The sequence below is a fragment of the Lathyrus oleraceus genome, chromosome 3 (assembly GCF_024323335.1).
Source record: "Lathyrus oleraceus cultivar Zhongwan6 chromosome 3, CAAS_Psat_ZW6_1.0, whole genome shotgun sequence".
In the NCBI taxonomy this organism is placed as follows: domain Eukaryota; kingdom Viridiplantae; phylum Streptophyta; class Magnoliopsida; order Fabales; family Fabaceae; genus Lathyrus; species Lathyrus oleraceus.
Genome location: NC_066581.1, coordinates 517,143,257 through 517,166,248, shown reverse-complemented (window position 1 = coordinate 517,166,248; position 22,992 = coordinate 517,143,257). Strand labels below are relative to the sequence as shown.

The following is a 22,992-nucleotide window of genomic DNA, read 5'->3' as shown; positions in this document are numbered from 1 at the left end:
TATATATATATATATATATATATATAATATATATATATATATATATATATATATATATATATATATATATATATATATATATATATATATATATATATATATATATATATACGATTACGATCAAATAACATCAATGCGTCCAATTTAATAACATGACACATATGATAACTTTTTAATGCATATCCGTATAATAAAATCTATAATTGAATTGAAAATATTATTATACAAATTATCTTTATAAAATTTAACATCAATTAAAAATCATTTAATATATTAAAGAGAATTATCAAAATTCATGGTTTATTAAATTTTTGTTAGTCGATAATTTTTAAGCATTTCGTTGACGTATTAAATAATTTTTTATTAATGTTAAATTTATAGAGATGATTTATATGATAATAACTTTAAAATCAAACAATTTTTTTTATTTTAAGAATATGTGATGAAGAATCATTAAAAATGTTATGTTATTAAAGTTAATGTCATTTCGATATTTATATATATATATATATATATATATATATATTATATATATATATATATATATATATATATATATATATTATATATATATATATATATATATATATATATATATATATATTCAAATTAGTTAATATATAATATAAACTTACAAGTCTTACATCAATGTTTGATCATATTAATTTGAATAAAAATATTAAAAAATATGTGATTTTTCTTTTCCTTAAAAAATAACCTACAGTATTTTTTTAAGAATAAAATGATCATGTGATTCATTCTTATTAAAAATTAAAATTTAATATAATTTTTAAATTTATATTTAATATTAATGAATTTTAATTCATGAATTTATATATATTATAAATATAAAGTTTTTTTATACGGTCAAACAATAATAATTATTCAATCCTAACCAGTATAATTTTGACTCTTTATATTCTCTTTTGTAGGTCATATCTATAGTAGTTTTTTATTTTTAGTTATTTATTATTTTTAAATTTTAATATATTATTCATTATAAATTTATTTGTATGATTGGAATATTTGTATGTGTTAATTGAATTAAATTAGTATAAATTGTTGACAAATAATTCAATATTACTATAATATTTATTTATATATTATAGTGTAAAAAACTTGTTCATATCTTGTAAGTCAACCATTTTGATATATAAAATTATTATATTTTTAATAATATTTTTAAAGTTAAGGAAGCAAAATAAATACGAATTTAACCTAAAAGAAATATCAAGCAGATTTTTAATTCCTTATTATAAATATATTTTTTTGGAATCAATTATTTATTATAAATTTTAAAATGAAAAATTAACAAATAAAAATATTATAAAAAAAGTAAAATAATAATATTAAACAAATAATTTTATTAATTATTTTTTTTTATATTAATTCTTCGGTTTCTAGAAAAAAGACTCTAATAATCTAAAGTTCGGAAGTCCATCCAAAATTATTTCCACCAAAAAATCAAATTCGAATTCTCCTGGACTATCGCCAATTGCTTGGTTAAATTTATTAATTAATTTAATATATACAAAGAATACAAAAATTTAACCTACCAAAATAAAAGAGTTCATAAGCCTTTTTAAAGTCATACATACAATTAATCCTAATTAACATGAAAAGCTTATTCCACAAAAAAATTTAAAAACTTGTTAAAAATATTTTTTTTATTGAAAATAAAGTCTTAAAAAAAATGAAGGTGTAATAAATTTGGAATGCAAAAAGTCGAATTTAACCAAAATGAATGTAAAATTCTGAAATATTTATAAGAAGATGAGATGATAGCAAAACAATGAAGCAGTGATGCTTCTTCCTCTGCTCACCTTCTCTCTCTAACCCTAAACCCACTTCCATTTCTCTCTCTATTTCAATCCCAATTTCAATTCTCTCACTCTCTCAATCCCAATTTCAATTTCAATTTCAATTTCAATCCATCATACAAAAAAATCCCCAATTCAATTTGGATCCATTGATTAACAACAATTCTTCAATTCAATCTTGTTGATCACTTCAAATTTCCAATCTTGTGAGTTTTAATCGAACTGGGTCGATCCAATTCGATTGTTTTGATCCAATTCTAGGGTTTCCTGATTGAAATGGTCTATTTCCATAGCTCAATCTCTCCCGTTGACCAATCATCATCCATGGCGAATTCCCTCGATTTCCCCAAATCGAGGAACCGTAAGACACTCAATTCTCTTCAGATTCCGCCTTGCGAAAGATCTCGTTCGGCGGTCGTTGATGTCGTTATATTCATAGCTGTTATAACCGCTTTAGGGTTCTTGGTTTTTCCTTATATTCAATTTCTGATGAGTGAAAGTTTCAAAATTTGTTGTTTGGTTATTGATTTGGTGAGAGAAGAAGTTTCTCTTGCTCCTGTGATCTATGTTTCTATAGGTGTTAGTGCTTCATGTGCTGTTTGTGCCACATGGTTTTTCGTGTCGTATATATCAAGGAAATGTGGGAACCCTAATTGCAAGGGGTTGAAGAATGCTGCCGAGTTTGATATTCAGTTGGAAACTGAGGATTGCGTGAAGAATTCGTCTTCGTTGGGGAAAGATGGTGGTGGAGTTAAGAAGGGTCTTTTTAAGATTCCGTGTGATCATCATCGCGAACTTGAAGTCGAGCTTAAGAAGATGGCGCCGATTAATGGAAGGGCTGTTCTTGTTCTTAGAGGAAAGTGTGGATGTTCTGTTGGTAGGTTAGAAGTTCCGGGTCCAAAGAAGAATAGAAAGATCAAGAAATAGGATACAGAAAATAAAAGAGACTCCCTAACTCATAGGAAGGAGAGAATTCGAATACTGAATTTGATCCTAATTGGGGAAGAGGAGTTGGTTATAGTTATATGGGCATGGTCTTCCATGTAGCATAGACACAACACCGATATTGACACGTATGGTTGTGTTTGATGTCTGTGTTTGTGTCTGGGCTTCGTTGATGGTCATTTTATTAGGGATTTAGATTGTCTTTAAATAAGCCTGCCATGGCAATAAGTTGTAAGAAACTTTGGATCATACACAGTTTGGTTATTTATACCTTGGAATATCATAATACTTTGATCTGATTTACTTTAATAATTTGCAGTTTTGTTTTTGTTCTTTTGAATTTGATGTTTGTGGTTTTCTATTATTTCTCATGGTTACGGGCTATGTAGACTATGTAGCACCGACACTTTAGATTGATGGCGAGTTTGGTATTTGACAAGTGTCACATTCCAACATCATTGACACTTTAGATTGATGGTGTGTTCGGTTTTTGGGAAGTGTCACATTCCAACGTCACGGACACTTTAGATTGATGGCATGTTCGGTTTTTGGAAAGTGTCACATTCCAACGTCACTGACACTTTAGATTGATGGCGTGTTCGGTTTTTGGGAAGTGTCACATTCCAACATCTACATATACAATATCAATACCTGTGATTACATTCGATTACTTATAATTTCTAAAATATTACTCGTCTATGTTTATGCCTTTGTGTTAGTACATCATATGTTTTGAAGTTCTTTATGTTTGTGTAGTTACCAATGTTTTTTTATAGATTGCGGGGTTACAGAATTTGCTGCTGTTCTGGTTTTGATCTTAGAAATGTTCTGGATTTTCATGTTTTTTTTCACATACTTGATTGTACAACATCCGTTAGACTTTGATATGCACTTTCTCCATTGACTATGTGAACTGTTTCATCATATTGATTGTCATTGTAGGCTTACTCTTCTAAGATGTGAACCATGGAGTGGCTACTCATCTGTGAGACATTTTATACAGGTATCAGTAGTAAATTCTGATTTTTTTTTTATTATTTGAATGAACGTCGCAGAAAATTTAGTTTAGACTTTATTACATCTGGGTTCTTTTAAATAGTTTGTTCGATGAAGCACGGACACAGACACGACATCGACACTGACACGTCGACATCAGTAATAATATGAAAAAAATGAATGAATTGAACGTAATCGCAAGTATCAGAATCGGGACACAGACACATTTTTTCAGAGGTGTCGGTGTTATAGGGAATTTGTTATACGAATAGTTTTTATCTTATTTTGGTTGTGTTAAAAAACGTTTACACGGTTAGACCCGACTTGACAATAAAGAGACCACAGTCTTAGATATAAATGAAAAGTGTCATGTTAATTTTGATGGATTAGAAATTGTAACTGTAACTTTGATGAATTGAGGATGTGATTTACCTCTTGTTCATGACTCATTTTGTAATTTTTCTGTATCTGATACCTAGTGCATGTTTACTAAACTTTTATGCATCTGTTGTCATGAGCTTAACCGTCCAAACAATTTGACCTTGCCACTTCCCCCTCTTTCCTATGATATATGTTTATATATGATGTTGGACTAAGTAACAGTAAGTCGAATTGTTCGGGAAAATCTGAGTTTGAATTCTGACTAAAACAACGATCATTAATCAGATCAGACTTTAGTCGTGTTCTTTGAAATGTTATTCTTAAATTTGAAAAAAAATAAGTCTGTTCAAAAATTTAGTTCAAAGTTTCAATTACACGACTCAATAAATCTTATAAAATATCATAATTGTCAAATGTGCATGTTTAGTATGGAAGAGATGTGAGAGGAGTTAGAAGTTAAAAAACAAAAAAATGCTCTTTTCACTCTTACGGTGTCTTTCACACCTTTGAAAATTCGAAAATGCCTTTTATGATAAATATGAAGATATATTTCTGAATGCATCTGAATCACACCAAAATACATCTTTCTGAAATTCATTCCATTTTGTAAAAAAATATAGTCTAGAGATGTCTCTCTATATCATATTTTGGTGTCTTCGAAGATGCGTATTCGAAGTATCCTTGTACTTATTTATGGGGTTTTGTTATTCACGCAATTGGACATTATTGTGTTAGAATGATGTGTACACTTAGGAAGACTTACGGTCTTCCATGTGTTTGTTTAATTTCAAAGATGAAGATTGAAAAACCAATACGTATGTATGAAGTTTGCATTTATTGGACAAAACTTTGTTTTTATGATGATGATATGATGAGAGATGATAAATCAAACATATTTATTATGATCGAGTAAGAAATGATCCAAGAGAGGTTCATGAAAGCTGGTGAGATCATGTAATTACACATCAAAGAGCAGTTAAGGAGGATTGTCTATCCAAAAACAACAGATTTGAAAATACCATTGGAATCAGTTAAAACAAAAGGTTCCTCTAAAAAAGACAAACCGACACAAAGTGACAATTCCACGAGACGGTCTTCTTCATACTTTAAACACGTTGACTCACATTTTTTGGATTCTCTAACTCCAAGGTCCCCAAAAATTGTTTTCAAGGGTGCTCGCATTAGAAAATTATTTCCTACACCTCTGTTATCAGAAATCAAACATATTAAACGTATGTCTCTTTTTATGCAGAAATACATTGAGCAGATTGTAGATGTTGAAGGTGTTGTCAAGTGTGGTTTTCGTTTCGGGTTTGTTTGGTAAAGGAGACGATAACTACCAATTTGTTTGTCGTCATCTTATACAAGAGATGACAATGCATAGAGAATCATACACAAAGCTATACGGGAACAAAGAAAATTATGATGCAATTCTCGATGCTCTAGTTCCTTGTCTTATGGGTTCGACTTCATTCGACAAATGTAAGCGCTTCCCGTAAATGGGTCATTTTATAGCAAGTGTTTATGATATGTTGTGTATCGATTTAACACAATATGGTTTCTTGAAAATATTCTTCCCACTTTGTAGTAAGCTACCTCAAAATCCATCTGAATGCATCATGTGTATTTGTTGACTATCAAAAAATAATATTTTGTTCAGGTTTATTTGAAATCAGGATGTCCTATACCAACGACATCACCAGAGTGGACGACACATTTCACACAAGATGTTAAAACATGGTCGGACCATTTTCCAGAAAGGATGGAAGAGTTCACCAAGTTGAGCGACATTGAACGAGAAACAAATAAAAAAAGGTCAAAAAATGAACCATCAATGGATTTAGGTAGTGACATATGTTTTGATGCATTTTAGTTATAATCTAGAAATGTAACATGTTTTTTGTATGTAACACACTCCATAATGTTATAAAATTGGGTGATATTTTTTTTGGGTGGTAATTTTTGTGTTTTGAAATTTCGCTCTGTATAATACCTTGCATTTGTTCTGCATAATTTTTTGGTGGATCTGGAGATGCATCTCCGGCCACACCGTGTAATTATTTAAAAAAACAAAAATAGGGGACTACACGGATGTGCATCTTCGGATAAACCCTTAATTTTTGGGGGGGAAAAGGAGAATCCTGATATGTATATCTGAAGTCATTATATGATATTGTTTGTAAGATCCTTATTGCTCTACAACTTTTATAAATAGGGTCTCTCATTCCATTTTCTTTACACAAGCCAGAATGACTACATATCCCCATCTTGCATTTGTATTTCATTGACGCAAAATTTCCACTTCAATTTTGGATATGCGAGGACATATTTCTCGTCGATCTGAAAATCAAACTGAATACTCTCTTATGATATCCAAAAAATTGGAGAGTTGTCAAGCTCGAGTACCGTTGACCCTCGATAGACAACAAAGAAAAGATATGATTCACCGTGTTTGAACTGAAGACGAATGATGATTTGAAGGTTATGTGGAGTACCTTTTACCATTACTCAACAAAGAGTCTGATTGAAATGGATTCGACGATTTAAAGATCAGTCGAAGATATTATAAGAATTTTGCAATGTCCTGCACCACTTGTTTTTAATGACATGTAATGTTAAATTTATGTAATGTTTATCTATTTAATATTTATTTTGACGTTAGTTTATGTTGGTTTTCCATTCTAGCATTTTTGAATGTTTTTGTTTTGAACTGACCAAGCTATTCCAAAGACGCATCTCCGAAAAACTCACAGGGTAATGAACTAAGGAGGTTAGGGAGATGCATCTCCGAAATAACCTACTGTGGATACGAGGATGAATCTCCAGATCAATTGTTTTTACAGAATAAGGATTTATCACCATTTTCGCCTCATGTTATATGTGAAAAATATGCGTTCGGAGATGCATATCTAAACGTTTAAGAATTGTATTCTTTTTACGATGATTTGAAAGAATCCATAATAGTGAAAAGAACAATACCAAACAAAAAAAAAACTCTTATCCTCACAAACAAATGGACCTTCAAAAGGGGGAGATATTATTCTTGAAAATTTTATTTGAGATCCTATAACTTGTACCCCCACACTCTTATGTTAACAAAATTGACTATTTTGTACTTAAATTGAAATAAACAAAGTCGTTAAAATTTACTATCTTTTACAAATTTTTCAAAATCTTTTATAAAATTTTAATTTTTTTTTAGTTTAGACGAATATTTACATGTAAATGTTAGTTGCTTTATTCTTTTTTATTTTTTTTATATTATACAAGTTTTTTCATAATTTTCAAACAAATTCAATAAAAAAAATATTTTTTAAGGAATTTTATGCATGAATGTACCATAAAATTGATTAGATTTATTTATATGATGAGGTTAAAGGTAGTGCACTGTAAGTGCAAAGAAATATTACATTGACATGCAATCAAAATATTCTATATTGCCAAATCATATCAGTATTTTAAAAATAAAAGTGTGATGTGGCGGGATACACGGATCTTATTGGTTGACAATGTAAAAGTATTTACACTGTCAATGCACATTCCTTTTTCTCTTATATTTTTATGGAATTTTGAGAGATATTCTTTGAAGCATGGTACTTTTAAAATAGGGTACTTCTAAAATAGTGAATTATCCCAGATATACACTTGTATAGGGTATATGTCGGTACGCCATTTTATATTATTATTCTGATACAAGTAAAATTGTTGGTTTTTTCATTTATCAATATATTATATTCATGTATTTTTAATTTTTTTGTTATTGTTTTTAATTTTTTTATAGTGATAATTTGTCGTAAACCAAACAATTTATTTTTCTACTCATATATTTTATAAAAAAAATTTATTTCTTTATTAATGTACCCGTACTTATTTTTTTAAAAATAACCGATAGCAAGTATCCGCACCGGATACCATACCTATTTCTATGCATCATAGGATATATGTTGTATGTGAAGGAAATTCCAAGCCAAGTTTTTGAACCAACATTGTGCCAAGTCTCACAAGAGAATGTGCACGTGAATTAAAAGTGCGATTAAGATGCATAAATAAACATTTCTTAAAGCTATTACAAAGAGAATTACAGTCTAGGATAACAAGCTCAAGTTCTGCCGAAAAATTAAAACAGGTTTTAATGAACCAGAATGATGTATTTTGGTTAATGAATTTTAGTTAAGGTCGAATTGTTTCGGGAAAATCTGAGTTTGAATTTTGGTTGAAACAACAATCATTAATCAAATCAGACTTTAATGACCCCTCTACCAAACTTTAGATTACCAATGCAGGGAATAAAAAATGCACAAAATATACTTCTGAGTTATATTACCTAACAATAGTATAACTATTTATATATTGATATATATTACGCAACATAATATTTCTATTTCTTAATGCATGTATAGAAAATCAACATGAAAAAAATATGGATTCAAAAATTTATAAAATGTGTAGTTGATGTTGAGCACTTCGATTGATTGGATTGGATGTTGAGAATAGAAACTGACGAACTACTTGGATTGGATGGAGTAGAAAGGAAACTTGGATTGCCACAAAATATTGGGAGTGAGGAATGGAAGTGATAATATTTTTAGAGTGTTTTTGTTGGAAATGGGAAAGGGGATAGAGGAAAAGGGTTTGGCGTGCATTTGATTACAATTTTGTCCGGAGGTGCACTTTCATCAATTATACGAAGATGCATTTTCAAATTAATTTTTGGCAAAAATGAGGATCCAACTCACTTACGAATGAATTGAGTGTGGACTGAGGTGTGTATGGAAGTGCATTTCCGAATTTCAATGAAAGTTTTGATCTTTCATAAGTGTGTGTGAGTACCCCTTAGGGTGTGAGAAGTAATCCCCTTAGAAAATGGGTTATGTTGTCCATTTTAGAGTCAATCTTATCAATCTCAAAATTTATAGACATGTGCCCTAAACAGACCGGTCTTGTAAAGTGAATTTTATCTAGTATCCTCCATTTTATTCTTAGTACCTCACACTTTCAATTATGACAAAATTACCCTTGTCATTTTTTTCCATCCAAAAGTTACATTTTGAAAGAAAATATATTTATTCTCAAAGAACTACATTTTATATTTTGTTTCTTCTACATATTTTACTCAGCTCTTCACCATCTGCATTTTATATTTTACTTAAATGTTTTATTTGAAATTTTGAAAATTTTAATCGAGTTATGTTATCTACGACTGATTCATTCATTACATGTCTTAATTTACAGATATTTTCCTCTCAGACCGAAGTGATATCACAGGCACAGTCTATTGGAAGACAACATGTCATTATTAGTGTTATTGTTCATTCTGGTACAACAAATGCTCAAAGAAGCATAAGAGTTAAATTGATTATGGATTGTGAGAGGGGAGGAAACTACAATTCCTCTCAAGTCATTTGTAGTGGAAGAGTAAAATGTTCATTTATGTTGAGATTCGTGCCAAAGGGTGTTGGTTGGAAGGTAACAGTTATATGTGATATTCATAATCACAATCTAACTAAGTATTTAGTGGGTCATGACATATGAGGTCGTCTAAAACCCGAAGAACGATTGTTTGTGAATGATATGACAAAATATCACATGTTGTCGAGGTATATAGTGGTCGCTTTGAAAGATCTAGACTCTGATAACTTGACGAGTACAACACATGTATATAAGACAAGATCTATATAACAGTCTACTATCATAGGTTCATTCGCAGAAATACAACCTCTGTTGAATTTAATTCATGATGAGAAATACATGTCTTGGACCAAAAATTGGGAGGAATCAGATCTTATTGCAAATATATTTTGAACACATCCTAATCATGTGAAGTTGTTGAACATGTTTCACTTAGTGTTGATCTTTGATTGAACATACAAAACCAAGAGGTATCGGCTCACACTACTTGAGATTGTTGGTGTTACATCAGTAAAGTTGATTTTTTCAGTTTGGCTTGCCTACTTTAAACATGAAAAGGAGGCAAACTTTAAATGGGCATTGGAGAAGCGGAAGGAGTTGTACTCATATGAGAAGTTGCTTCAGGAAGTCCTAGTGACAAATTGGGAACTTTTCCTAATGAATGTCATGGAACTTTTGTTCCCATCCTCATTTTATTTGTTGCGTGTATTTCGTATTTCAAAAAATGTTAGTTTGAAATGCAAGGATTACGTCAAATCTAATAGGCAAGAGCATGTCATGGATCTATGGAACAAGGTCATGTATTTAAATAGTGAGTTTGAGTTTGAACAAAACTTGCATCATTTTGAGGTAGTATGTACTGTTATCCCTTCACTTGTTGAGTATATGAACCAAACATCCAAACATGGTTGACACCCTATAAAGAAAAATTTTTTCTGCATGGACTAACTGAGTCACTCATTTAGGGAACACAATAACAAACAAGTACATCCTTATGCCTTTCAATTTACTATGCAATTACTTATCAATTTATTTTATTACATATTTCTCTATGATATGTTTTATAGGGTTAAGTTTTCTCATTATATACTCAAAAATATGTTGAGTACTAGTTTGTTGTTGCATGGACTAACCAAGTAACTTATTTAGGAAATACGACAACAAACAGGTACATTCCTGCGACTTTGAATTTATTATGCAATTATTTATCAATTTATTTATTACATTTTTTCTCTATTATATGTTTTATAGTGTTTAGTATGCTTATTAGTGACACAAAAACATGTTAAGTACTAGTTGAGGAGATTTGTGAAGATGTTGGGATGCTCTGAACACAATGTTGAAGTTATAACTAGGTGCAATCATAAAGTGTTACCAATATTGATCATCAGTATAACACTTTATTTTATTCGAGATTGCACGACTTCGTATCGAGATAGTGTATACAACACATTGTAAAGGATTTGGAAAAGGGTACAAATAATTGGTTTTGACAAAGTTGCAGGTGGTTGTTTCATTAGGATAACACATGAGTTACCTTGTGTGTGTATGAAGTTGCAAGACTTCAAATACAAGGTTACCATGTTCCATTAGAATCTATTAATGTGTTTTGTATGAAATTACACATTGAAGAGCATGAAGTCGCTGAAGAAGATATTGGGGAACAATTGGACTTAGAAAAAGAATGTGAAGAGTTAAAGAGGTATTTTAACACCTTGGATATTGTTGGCCAAAGGGAAATGAAGAAAAAAGTTTGTGAAGTTACATATCCATGCATAACTTCCATGTATCCACCAGAAATGAAGTACAAGTCTAAAAAGTGAATTAAGAAGAATAAAAAAAGGGCAAGAGAGTGATGTGCATCATGATCCTTCATATTGGTATTATGTTGAGGTCTCGCTTGAAAGTCAGATATTGAAGAGATCATCAAGTAAAACTCCATCAATCACCCGTTTAGCAAGTCTTCAAGACATCTTTATCTCTCTCAGTTTACTATTTTCTTACATGACTACATTGAAGATATTATAGATGTGGAGGCTGATGAAAATTGTAGTTTCCATGCTATTGAAGCTTTACTTGGATAAGGTGTAGATTCATGGTCCTTGGTTTGGACATGTCATACCCTAATTTTGTCCCAAGTTTTCAATCTTTTTACTATTTTAAGTCAAGTGTTACCTCATTTCAAAATTGCAAAATATTCTAAGTACATCACATGTCATGCATCATTCAAAATTAATTTCAAGTTGATTCCATCAAAGGTCAACCAAAAAATCATCCTTTAATCATACAAAAAGCAACATGGCATGAAAATTGAAATTGATAAAAACCTAACCTAAATCCTAACTTACTATGAAAATAGAATCTAAAGTGACAATTAATAGGTTAGGGAGTGTTCTAAAGTGAAAATAGAACCTAAATCCTAACTTAATCATGTATTAATTTATTCTTCAATGTGTTTTAATAGGTTTTTTTATATGTATTTTCTCATGAACTAAGAGCGTATGAAAAAAGTGTGTATAAAAACTAAAGAAAAAGAAAGCAAAAATAAACAAAACAAATACTCATGTGGAAATTGGTTAGAATTTTTTAACTCTGTTAATGATATGTTAATTCAGTTAATGTGTTAGAAGTTTGTTAGGAAGAATGCTAATGAATTGAGGTTAAAATTGAGTGATCTGTTAGAGTTATGAATTTTTGCATTTAGTGAGCTTGATGACATTTTTGAAGATACCAGTTAGGGAATTCAATCTATTTGTTTGGTTAGTAGTTTGTTAGGATTGTTAACTGATTTGATGACTTGAACTGTTATGGTAGTCAATTATGAAATTGATCAGTTGAAGTCGATTTAACTGCTATGTTAATTGTTGATTGTTAGTTTCTTATGCTATAGTTAGAGTTTAGAAAATGGATGAAAAATGTAGAGGTTAGGAAACATACATGGTATGGTTTTTGATGGCTTGGACTATTATGGCTTGTTAGCTGGAACAGTTAAATTAATGGGACTGTGAGAGTTTGAATTCTAGCCATGTGAAGTTGAATATGATTGAATTGTGAATCTTAAATATGGGGTTGTTAGTGTCATTAGCTTGGAAACTATGTGCTAGAAATTGTTAGTGTTTGAATGTGAAATGTTATGTTAATGGTTAGTGAAAAATGAAGGTTGTTAATGGTTTTTTTGAAATTTTGTTATAGGTTAGTTTAGAATGAATTGTATGATGGAGTTAATTGTTATGTTATTGAAACTGTTATGTGAATTTGAATGGTGATTAGGAGTTAAATTTGTTCAATTGGTTAGGGAGAGTTTGTTAAATGATTCATACTGTTAGAAATTTTGTTAGGAACTGTTAGTAATTATTTTGCTTGTGGTGTTATGAATGATTTGTTATGTGAACTTGTTAGCATGGCCTAAAAAAGGTTGAATTGTAATAATGTAGGTTGGTGATAGTTAGTTGTTGTTATATGGAATTGAATTGGAATGTGAAGAAACAGGGCTAGGACAGTTACTAGAAAAAGAAAAATTACTTAGTTAGTTATTAGATGGTTATGTGTGGATGTGTAATTGGCATATGAAATTGGTTTGGCTTGTTTCTTGGTTTGATATGTATGTATGGAATGTAAATGTGGCTTGATTTTGGTGTGTTGTACTGGTGCAGGTTTGAGGTGAACATGGGTTAACCTGGACATGGCATAACACGTACTTGGTTGATGGTCATGAAGCATGGAGTTTGATCATGAAAAAATAATGTGCATCATGATAGAGTTCTAGAGTGGGAATAAAGAAAGATGGGAGATCAAAGTGGGCATCATGAAGATGAAGAAAGAAATAGGTCTAGGGTTAAGTTAACTTTGGTCAACTATTTTAGAGTACCTTTGTACTCCGCAAGACTCTACTATTGCAACTGTTGTCATTGAGACTCCAACTGAGACTGTTGCTCAACCTGTTCCCAATTAGTCAAGCTCTATTCCGGGGCCTAGTGGCTATGTTGTTGCTTATCCATAGGGGATGCCTCAAAACTTTACTCCTTAGGTTGCCAACGAGGGAGCTTTTATCCCTTACTAGCCAGTGCCTTTACCCCTGGCTAATTGAAGTGTTGTTACCTATCCTTGGGGAATCCCCCCATCTCTCTCCTCAGGTAGTGGATATGGATAACCACGAGGTGCCTCAAGACCAACCACGTAAAAATATCCATCATGTCAATTCTACACTTCAACATGTTCATCGTGGGGCTCCCAATGCTCCTTATGTTCATCCTGGGGTCAAATATACTCACACTATTAATCCGGGTAAACAAATGGTTAATATTGGTATGATGTATCTTCCATAAGTGTTTCTTTAATTTGCTACTACTCAGATTCCTCAGTATGGTATTCCTTAAGTGCCTTCTTAGGCCACTCCACAAGCTTTTCAGCTTCCTAGTTCTCAAGCTTATCCCTAAGGTCAGTTTGCTAATCAGAATCGTCCCAATGTAAATACACACAAGCTTGTTGATCATAAACTATTAGATCAACGCATCAGAGCCATTGGAGGGTTTTCTGCATACGGTATGGATGTAAAAGAGTTATGTTTAGTGCCAAATGTGGTTTTGCCTCAAAAGTTTAAACTTCCTGGTCTACAGAAGTATAAAGGGGTGAGGTGTCCAAGGAGTCATATCACGGTGTATTTATGACTTCCTATATTGACAATGATGCCTTACTCATTCACTTCTTTCAAGATAGTCTGTCTGGGGTTTCACTTGACTGGTATATGGGACTGAAGCATAGTAAGATTTGGTCCTAGAAGGATCTTTCTGAAGCCTTCTTAAAACAATACAAATATAATCTGGAAATGGCTCCTACCAGATTAAAATTGCAAAATCAGGCTCAGAGGACAAATGAGACTTTTAAAGAGTATGCTCAAAGGTGGAGAGAAATGGTTGCACGTGTTCAACCTCCATTGTCTGACACTGAGCTAGTTGATATCTTTATGGGTACACTCTAAGGGATGTACTTTGAGAAGATGGTTGGTGGGTGTAACACCCCAAGTTCAATTATTTGATTTAAGTCAAATTGTTTAAAATTTTATTCGAATTAATTATCCTGTTAAATTGTTTATAATGTAGTTATGGGGTAAGTGTCCTTGAAATAGAGGTATAGGGAGAGTATGAGTTAGGCATTGGTGCTTAGAATTACTAAGAGTTTAATTGAATCGTTAAAATAATATTTACATTTATTTAATAATTAAAATAATAAGGAAAATTATATGCGTAGAAGAAGTGAGGTCAAGGTTGGGAATAAGGAAGATATGGAGGATAGAATGAAGAATAGAATGGTATGTTAGAGGGTATTATAGGAAGAGTCTATTTTGGAAGGAAAGAAGTCTTGGAACAAAATAGAGAATTGGGAACCTAGATAGTCATAACGTGTTTTTGGAAGTTGGATCAAAAGAGGAAAAGAGGGAGAGCAAACGCTTAAGGTTGAAGAACTCTAGGAAATCAAAGGGGCTTTTGGCTGGAAATCAGGTAAGGGAGAGATGCACTTTTTTAATGGATGTTAGAACATGTGAGGTAGATGGAGGAACACTTAACCTCCTTAGGATTGGGTATTGTAAATCTAAATTCTAATGTTGTGTTATTACTTTTGATTGTATGATGAATTATGGTGAAATTCGTGTAATATATGTGTGAATATGCTATTTTGATGTCATTGATCATGATATGACATTGATTGATGTTTTGAAGGTTTTTAACCTTGATTGTGTTCTTGATGATTTAAAGATGATGATGTATAATGATGTGTTGTAACATGACGTTGACTCTTGAAAACTATGAGTAAGATGATGAATTAAGAAGCTATAACCATAGAAAAATGAGTTTTAATTAATGGGTTTTTGTGGTATGAGTTTTTGGCGTATTTGGGAGTGTTTAGAAGGTAAAAAAGCTGATTTTTGGAAAATTTGGAAGTATGCGTCTACCTATAAAGGTCATGTGTCGACCTATAAATTTTATGTGTCGACCTATGAAGGTCATGAGTCGACACATGCAAGCGGCACATGAGTCAGAAAGTACAGGATTTAAAAATGTAACACATGTGTCGACCTGTAAGTCGTATGTGTCGATACGTGGGTAAATATTCTTCTATGTGTCAAACTATGGATCGTATGTGTCGACATATAGACTACTTTTTTGCTTAAAAACTTACTTTTTTTCAGCACGAAACCTTTTCTAACGTATTTCAAAAGGATTATAGGCTTCCTAAGGCTAGATTACACTCACAGTAGTCAATTTTCAACCATAGAGGACTTTATGATGATTTGTTTGGTTAGTTAGTGATTCTTTATGATGAATGCAATGATGTGTTATTCTTGAATAAATTGATATGAATGAATACCATGTAATAACTTATGATAGATTATTGTTATTATTGATGTTAATGACATTATGACATGAATTGATGATTGCATGAAGAATTATGCGATACATGAATGATGAGATGTGGGGGGGGGGGGGATCCTTTGTGGTGAACCTTGATGTGATAATGTATGTTATTTGAGTGTCATACATCATGGTGTACAAACTTTGGTCCAGTTTTGGTGAGCCTCGATCCTATGATGATGGATCGGGTATGAGTAGCTAATTCCTATTATAGGGGATTAGTGAAGAGTTACATATGTCGATGGTAACAAGTTTTGGTAAACCTCGAACCCATTATGATGGATCGGGTGCGAGTAGCTAGTTCCTATTGTGGGGAATTAGTGAAATGTTACCTATGGTGATGGTAGAGATTTTGGTGTGCTTCGGTTCAAAGAGGGAATCGATCCTATGGCGGGGATCATGGAGTGAGATGGACCTGAGTGTTCATATTTGGTACCATATGCATGTCGAGTCGGTGTTGAGTGCATTGCAAAAGTGTTACATTGTGTTGATGGTTGTCGATGTGAGATGTGTTACATATGATGTTAATGATAATTGAGATGTGTTGCATATGATGTTAATGATAATTGAGATGTTCCATATGATGTTAATGATAGTAGAGATGTGTTGCATATGATGTTAGTGAGAATTGAGATACGGTTGTGTATGATATTGATGATAGTCGAGATGTTATCGTGTATGATGTTGATGATAAATTGGGTGTGAGAATGTGATATGTTGTTATGCATGATGTCATACGGTGAACTGACTTGGGGTGTTTTGCTTTTTATCGCAATGTCGCGGATAGCAAGAGTCGCCACCGACTTTTCTTTTATCCAATACGGAAAGGCGGAAAAGAACAGGAAAGACCTTAATAGATTTTGGGTTCGGGAGGTACATTATACAAAGGGAAGGTGTTAGCACCCTTTGTATCCATGGTTATCCATGGGCTCTTAATTGCTGGATCACTTATATTTTTGTCTGAAAAGTGTTTGTGAACTGCTTAGAAAATGTTTTGAAAAGAGAGTTTAACTTTGTAATGATTCTCGTATGAATGTATACAAAGTATTTATCTCGTTTGATTTTGAAAACGGTTTAGAAAAATGTAACTTGGTAATGATTCTAATATGAATGTATACCAAGTGGTGATTTTCTAGGATTTGCAAAGTGTGAGGGGTGGAAATGTTTTAGGTTATGATCCAGCAATTGAGAGTTATACCTTCCTAAGGTCGTTATGAACGTTTCCTATCCTTATGAGGGTAAAACTGTCCTTACTATTGAGAAGTAAGTAATTTTACCCTTTGGATGTTTAAGGGTCATCGTAGGGTCATCGATAGGTCATTGAAGGCAACAGTTGTAAGGATACCTTAGCGTTCGAAGGGACGATCATCATTTAACCGTAGGCTACACCGAAGGGTCATCGAGGGACAAAATCGTATTTTCGAAGGCAACATCCGAGGGACCATGATTTATTTTATGATGATTTAATCGAAGGGTCTTTGCTAAGTGTATCCCCACATTCGCGGGACATGACCGTTATACCGTAATACCGTAGGGCAGCAAAGAGAGGTCCAATATCACTTATTTAAAGGTCATATTTTAAAGTTAATTAGGTAATTAGGATGAATCTCCACATTAAAATCAATACATTAAAAATAATACATTAAAATTAATACATTAAAATTAATACATTAAAATTAATTAAGCAATTTAGGGCAGCTCTTCACAAGGGTATCCCACAAATAAAGTGGGAGACCTAAACAGCAATCTTTTTCCGGGACATATGAACCTTTGCAAAATTCAGCAAACGGGTCAGAATACCAAATGGGGCGCAATCAAGAGTTGCACCAAAGCAGTAATAGTATCAGGTAAACAAAGCATGGTTATAATAAAACAGGTCAGATGGGCAAAGATCAAAACAGAGCGAAAAACAGCGGCATCCAGTACAACAATTCAAGGTATCCAGGCATACTTAAGTCCACATGCAAAACCTCAAATATATTTATGAATTCAATTATGGTATCACATGTGAATTCGGAACATAAAGCGGCGATAGTAACGCAAACCTGTTCGCAATTGAATTGCAACCTTGAATTGGCCGATCGGATCGAATTGAGCGGTGCCGCCGGCTTTTCCTTCAGGGTTTCCTTTAGGGTTACTCGGAATAAGTTAAACAGTAGTCCTGAACACTCCACCACAAGCCGGTAGGATTTGTTCTTGGATTCTTCAACTAAACAACAAATTAAAACGAAGGAAATAAACTAGATCCTAACGTAAGGTTAGATCCGGTAAAAAGGTACACAATAGTTTCCGTTGTAGAAACTATTGTGCGAAAAGAATTAACTAAATGCTAAAAAGGAAATAGGAAATTGCAAGGGAAATAGTGTAGAACTCGTAGGAAAAACAATGCCTAAGCTGCTGGAAAAGAAAATATGCAAAAGCGAAAACGGCAAAGGAAAAAATGTGGAAAAGCTTCCGGCCCTTTTGGTTTTGCAAGTAGCTATTTATATATGCTTCAGTAACCGCTTCCGCTGCCCAAAAGGTCTTCAACGTGCATAAAAGCATGGCGTGGATATAGGGTTCAACACTCAACGCTCAACGTCTCTGAGGCGTTCCTTGCGCCAAAAATGTAGGGGAATGGTGTGACGTTCGTCACACCATGTGTGACGTCCGTCACAGGGGTGTGCAAGGCGTGACGCTCGTCACAGCCTCTGTGACGCTCGTCACAGGTGCAACACCTGTGTTCTTGTACTTTGGGCTGGGCTTTGCTATTTGGTTCGTTTTCTCTCCTTTTTTGCACCTCTTTTCCTCCATTTTTACTTGTGCTTCCAAATAAGCCACCTGAGACAAATAGGAAGAAAATACCGCGTAATATCTAACAACATAAAGTGAACTGAAATAAATAATGATAAAATTTAATTGAATTAAGTCCTAAAATATGATATAATTTCATGTTATCACTAGGCGAGCGTGTAGCGAACAGGCCAGTTTGGGTCATCAGTGTCATAAAAATAAGTCGGAGTGCCCTGAAAAAATGTCTTGAAATATTAATGGGCAAATTTTGGGGTATGACAGCTGCCCCTGTTCAATATTCTTGAACCGAGAGAGTCAGAATGGTATGTACGCCATTCGTGATCTGGAGGTGGAAGATTATTGAACACTTAGAACGCCCAAAAATTTGCACTTGTCAATTAGTTAGTCTTGATGGAGATGGGCTTAAAGATGCCATCTAGGAAGTTTGATGATGAGAGCTTCAGAGTACGTCGTACGTTAGAAGATATCTGAAGTCATGGGTGCCACTGGGTCATACGCTAGGCCGTATAGTGGGTCATTCATTAGGCCGTCGACTTCCCTGGGGATTTAGAATGGGTCATACGCCGCTGGGGATAACAGATCAGAATGGATCATACGCTAGATCGTATCTGAGTTGCAGAATGGGTCGTCTGTTAGGTTGTATCTGACGAAAAGTAGTCGTACGCTAGACTACACCTCGGGATGTACCGTACGCTAGGTAGTATCTGAGGAATGAAGATCCGAATGGGTCGTACGCTAGACCGTATTGTTGGAGGAGTAATATGTTGTGCCGAATAAGAATCCGAATGAGTCATACACTGCTGGGGATAAAGGATCAGAATGGATCGTACGCTAGATCGTATCTGAGTTGCGGAACGAGCCGTCCGTTAGGCTGTATCGTTACTGGGGGTGAAGGATCAGAATGGATCGTATGCTAGATCGTATCTGAGTTGTAGACTGAGCCGTCCGTTAGGCTGTACCCGATGATGAAGGGGGTAGTCATACGCCAGACTATACTTCAGAATGTACCGTACGCTAGGTAGCATTTGAGGCCTTGAAGGTCCAAATGGGTCGTATGCTAGACCGTATTGGAGTTGTTGAAGGTCGGAATGGATCGTACGTTAGATCGCATCTGAGTTGAAAGAGTCATATGTTGAGCTGAATCAGAATGAACCGTACGCTAGGCTATATCTGATAGTACTTGTATATGTTGTATTTGCAATAAATGTCTGGGATGGGCTTATAGATGCCATCACTAGGAGGACGTCAGGATGAATGTTGACATGGAGTGTATCTGAAAGATGTATTTGAATCTGAACGTAATCGATGAAGTTGTCCGTCTGAATGGCTCTCTATTTTGACTGTATCAGGAAGATAATTAACCTGAAAAATAAAGTTAGCTTCATGCCATGTCATGATGCATGAGATGTTTTATGCTTTCGAAAATAACTGCGAACGATGTATGCATGCGTATGCTGTGAAATGATGTAATGAATGAATTATGCATCTGAAAAGTTCTTCCTGAGGACTCTACTGGGGAAAATAAATCCCAATCTTTTGGTTGGGAGATACTGGTATCGATGACCCTTTCTTAGCCGGGGATGCTTGATTTCTGTCTGATGGTAGAAATGTTCAACAGAAGCCTGGTTGGGGGCGGAAGAGATGACCCATTTGTCTAGTAATGCCACTCTCTTCTGGGAATGACTGGCTTTGCTGGGGAATAGGATTAGCAACGGATTCATTGGAAAGCATGATTAGACCTTCTCCTCGACCCTGAAGCCTAGTAGTAATCGCTATTTCTATTTTATGCACGCATTTTTGGTAAACATCGATCATATCCAAATGCATATATTAATTCGAATTAAATCAATGGACGTTTATGCAAACAAAACAGAGAAAGTAAAACAAGAGCATTTTTTTTTTGAAACTAAAATTATATTGATTTCGAAAGAGGGCCTATAAACAGGCAATTTGTGTACAAGGAGACAAAAATCCTAGTAAGAGGAAATTGTCAAGAAAACAAAGAGAAAGCTATGCCGAAAACGTCCTATTGACTTTAATTCCACCACTGCCATTATGTCTTCAAGCCTCTCATCTCCTGCTGTCGGATAGAAGTGATTAGCTTGTTCAGTCCTTTGAACTTGGATGAAGCTGTCTGAGAACGGGACATAGTCATACGCTTTTAATCCCTAATTTTTGCCTGGACCGCCTTTTCAGGTTTTCAGTCCACCAGGATACCCTTTTTTGCCCAAGCCGCCTTTTCAGGTTTTCGACTTGTCGGGTGTACATTTTTATATGTTTATCCCTAATTTTTGCCCGAACCCTTTTGGTTCGCCGGGATGCCCTAGCTTTTGCCTAGGTACGTCGACCTAGCGGGCCTCTTTTATGCGTAGTATTTTTTAACTATGTCTGCGTTCACGGGATGTGGGAAGTCTTCGCCATCCATCGTAGCAAGTATCATGGCTCCACCAGAGAATACTTTCTTAACCACAAATGGCCCTTCGTATGTGGGCGTCCACTTGCCTCTGGGATCACCTTGTGGTAGAATGATACGCTTGACCACCAAGTCGCCAATTTGATACACCTGTCTCTTGACTCTTTTGTTAAATGCCTGGGTCATGCGCTTATGATATATCTGTCCATGACACACAGCCGCAAGTCTCTTCTCATCGATCAAGTTTATCTGGTCGAGTCGAGTCTGAATCCATTCATCTTCATCTAAGCCCGCCTCTTTTATGATTCTTAGAGAGGGAATCTGGACTTCCACTGGTAAAACGGCTTCCGTCCCGTAGACTAAAGAGAAAGGAGTTGCTCCTGTCGAAGTGCGTACTGAAGTGCGATAACCGTGAAGAGCAAACGGTAACATCTCATGCCAGTCTTTGTACGTCACCGTCATCTTTTGTATGATCTTCTTGATATTCTTATTAGCAGCTTCTACAGCGCCATTCATCTTTGGTCGGTACGGAGAAGAGTTATGGTGTTTTACGTTGAACTGCGTGCAGAGTTCAGTAATCATCTTGTTGTTCAAATTAGTACCATTGTCGGTGATAATCCTTTCAGGGATACCATACCGACAAATAAGACTATTCTTGATGAACCGTGCCACCACATTCTTGGTGACAGAAGCAAATGAGGCGGCCTCTACCCACTTTGTAAAGTAATCAATAGCGACAAGGATGAAGCGATGCCCGTTAGAAGCAGTAGGTTTAATCTCTCCAATCACGTCAATGCCCCACATTGCAAAGGGCCAAGGTGCGGTCAACACGTTCAATGGAGCAGGAGGTGCATGTACTTTATCCGCATATATCTGGCACTTGTGACAGGTTCTGGAGTGATGGTGGCAATCAGCTTCCATGGTAGACCAATAATACCCTGATCTCAGAATCTTCTTGGCCATCGTATGTCCACTAGAATGAGTCCCAAAAATACCGTCGTGCATATCTCCCATAATCTTTTCTGCTTCCTTTTTATCCACACAGCGAAGCAAAGTCGAATTGTGGTTACGTTTGTACAATACTCCATTACTCAAAAAGAATTTAGCAGAGAACTTCCTCAGGAATTTTCTATCATTGATAGATGCCCCCTCAGGGTACTCCTGAGTTTCTAAATATCTTTTTACTTCGTGGAACCAAGGTTTTTCCCGTACTCCCTCAGTGTTAAGTTCATAACAGTATGCCGGTTCATCTAGTCGCCTAATGGTGATCCTGGGAGCTTCATTGTCCCATCTGACTCTGAACATAGATGACATGGTAGCTAATGCGTCTGCCAACTGATTCTCTTCTCGTGGGATATGTTCGAATGTAATCTCTTCAAAGTGTGGGATTAATGTCATCACCCGTTCTCGGTAAGGGATGAGATTCGGATGCTTAGTGTCCCATTCTCCTTTGATCTGACTGATTACTAATGCTGAGTCTCCGTACACACTCAAAAACTTGACCCGCCGGTCTATAGCAGCCTTGAGTCCCAAAATACATGCTTCATACTCAGCCATATTATTGGTACAATGAAAACATAGTCTAGCAGTGAAAGGCGTATGGTAACCCTCGGGAGAAATGATTACCACACCAACACCATTGCCCAATGCATTAGAAGACCCATCGAAAACCATAGTCCATCGGGATCCTAGTTCGGGTCCTTCATCCGGTCCAGGTTCTTCATAATCAGTAACAAGCATGACATCCTCATCTGGGAACTCAAAATTCATAGATTGGTAATCGTCCACTGCTTGATGAGCCAAATGATCGGCTAGCACGCTTCCT

The 22,992-nt window shown here is 34.5% G+C and overlaps 1 protein-coding gene across 1 annotated transcript; it reads left to right on the top strand.

Moving 5' to 3' along the window:
• The first annotated feature begins 1,738 nt into the window (after nucleotides 1-1,738).
• On the top strand, nucleotides 1,739-3,077 carry LOC127128562 (uncharacterized protein At5g19025). The gene has a single exon (XM_051057910.1). It carries the CDS (start codon nucleotides 2,097-2,099, stop codon nucleotides 2,745-2,747), a length of 651 nt encoding a protein of 216 aa, XP_050913867.1. The 5' UTR covers nucleotides 1,739-2,096; the 3' UTR covers nucleotides 2,748-3,077.
• The last annotated feature ends 19,915 nt before the right edge of the window (nucleotides 3,078-22,992 follow it).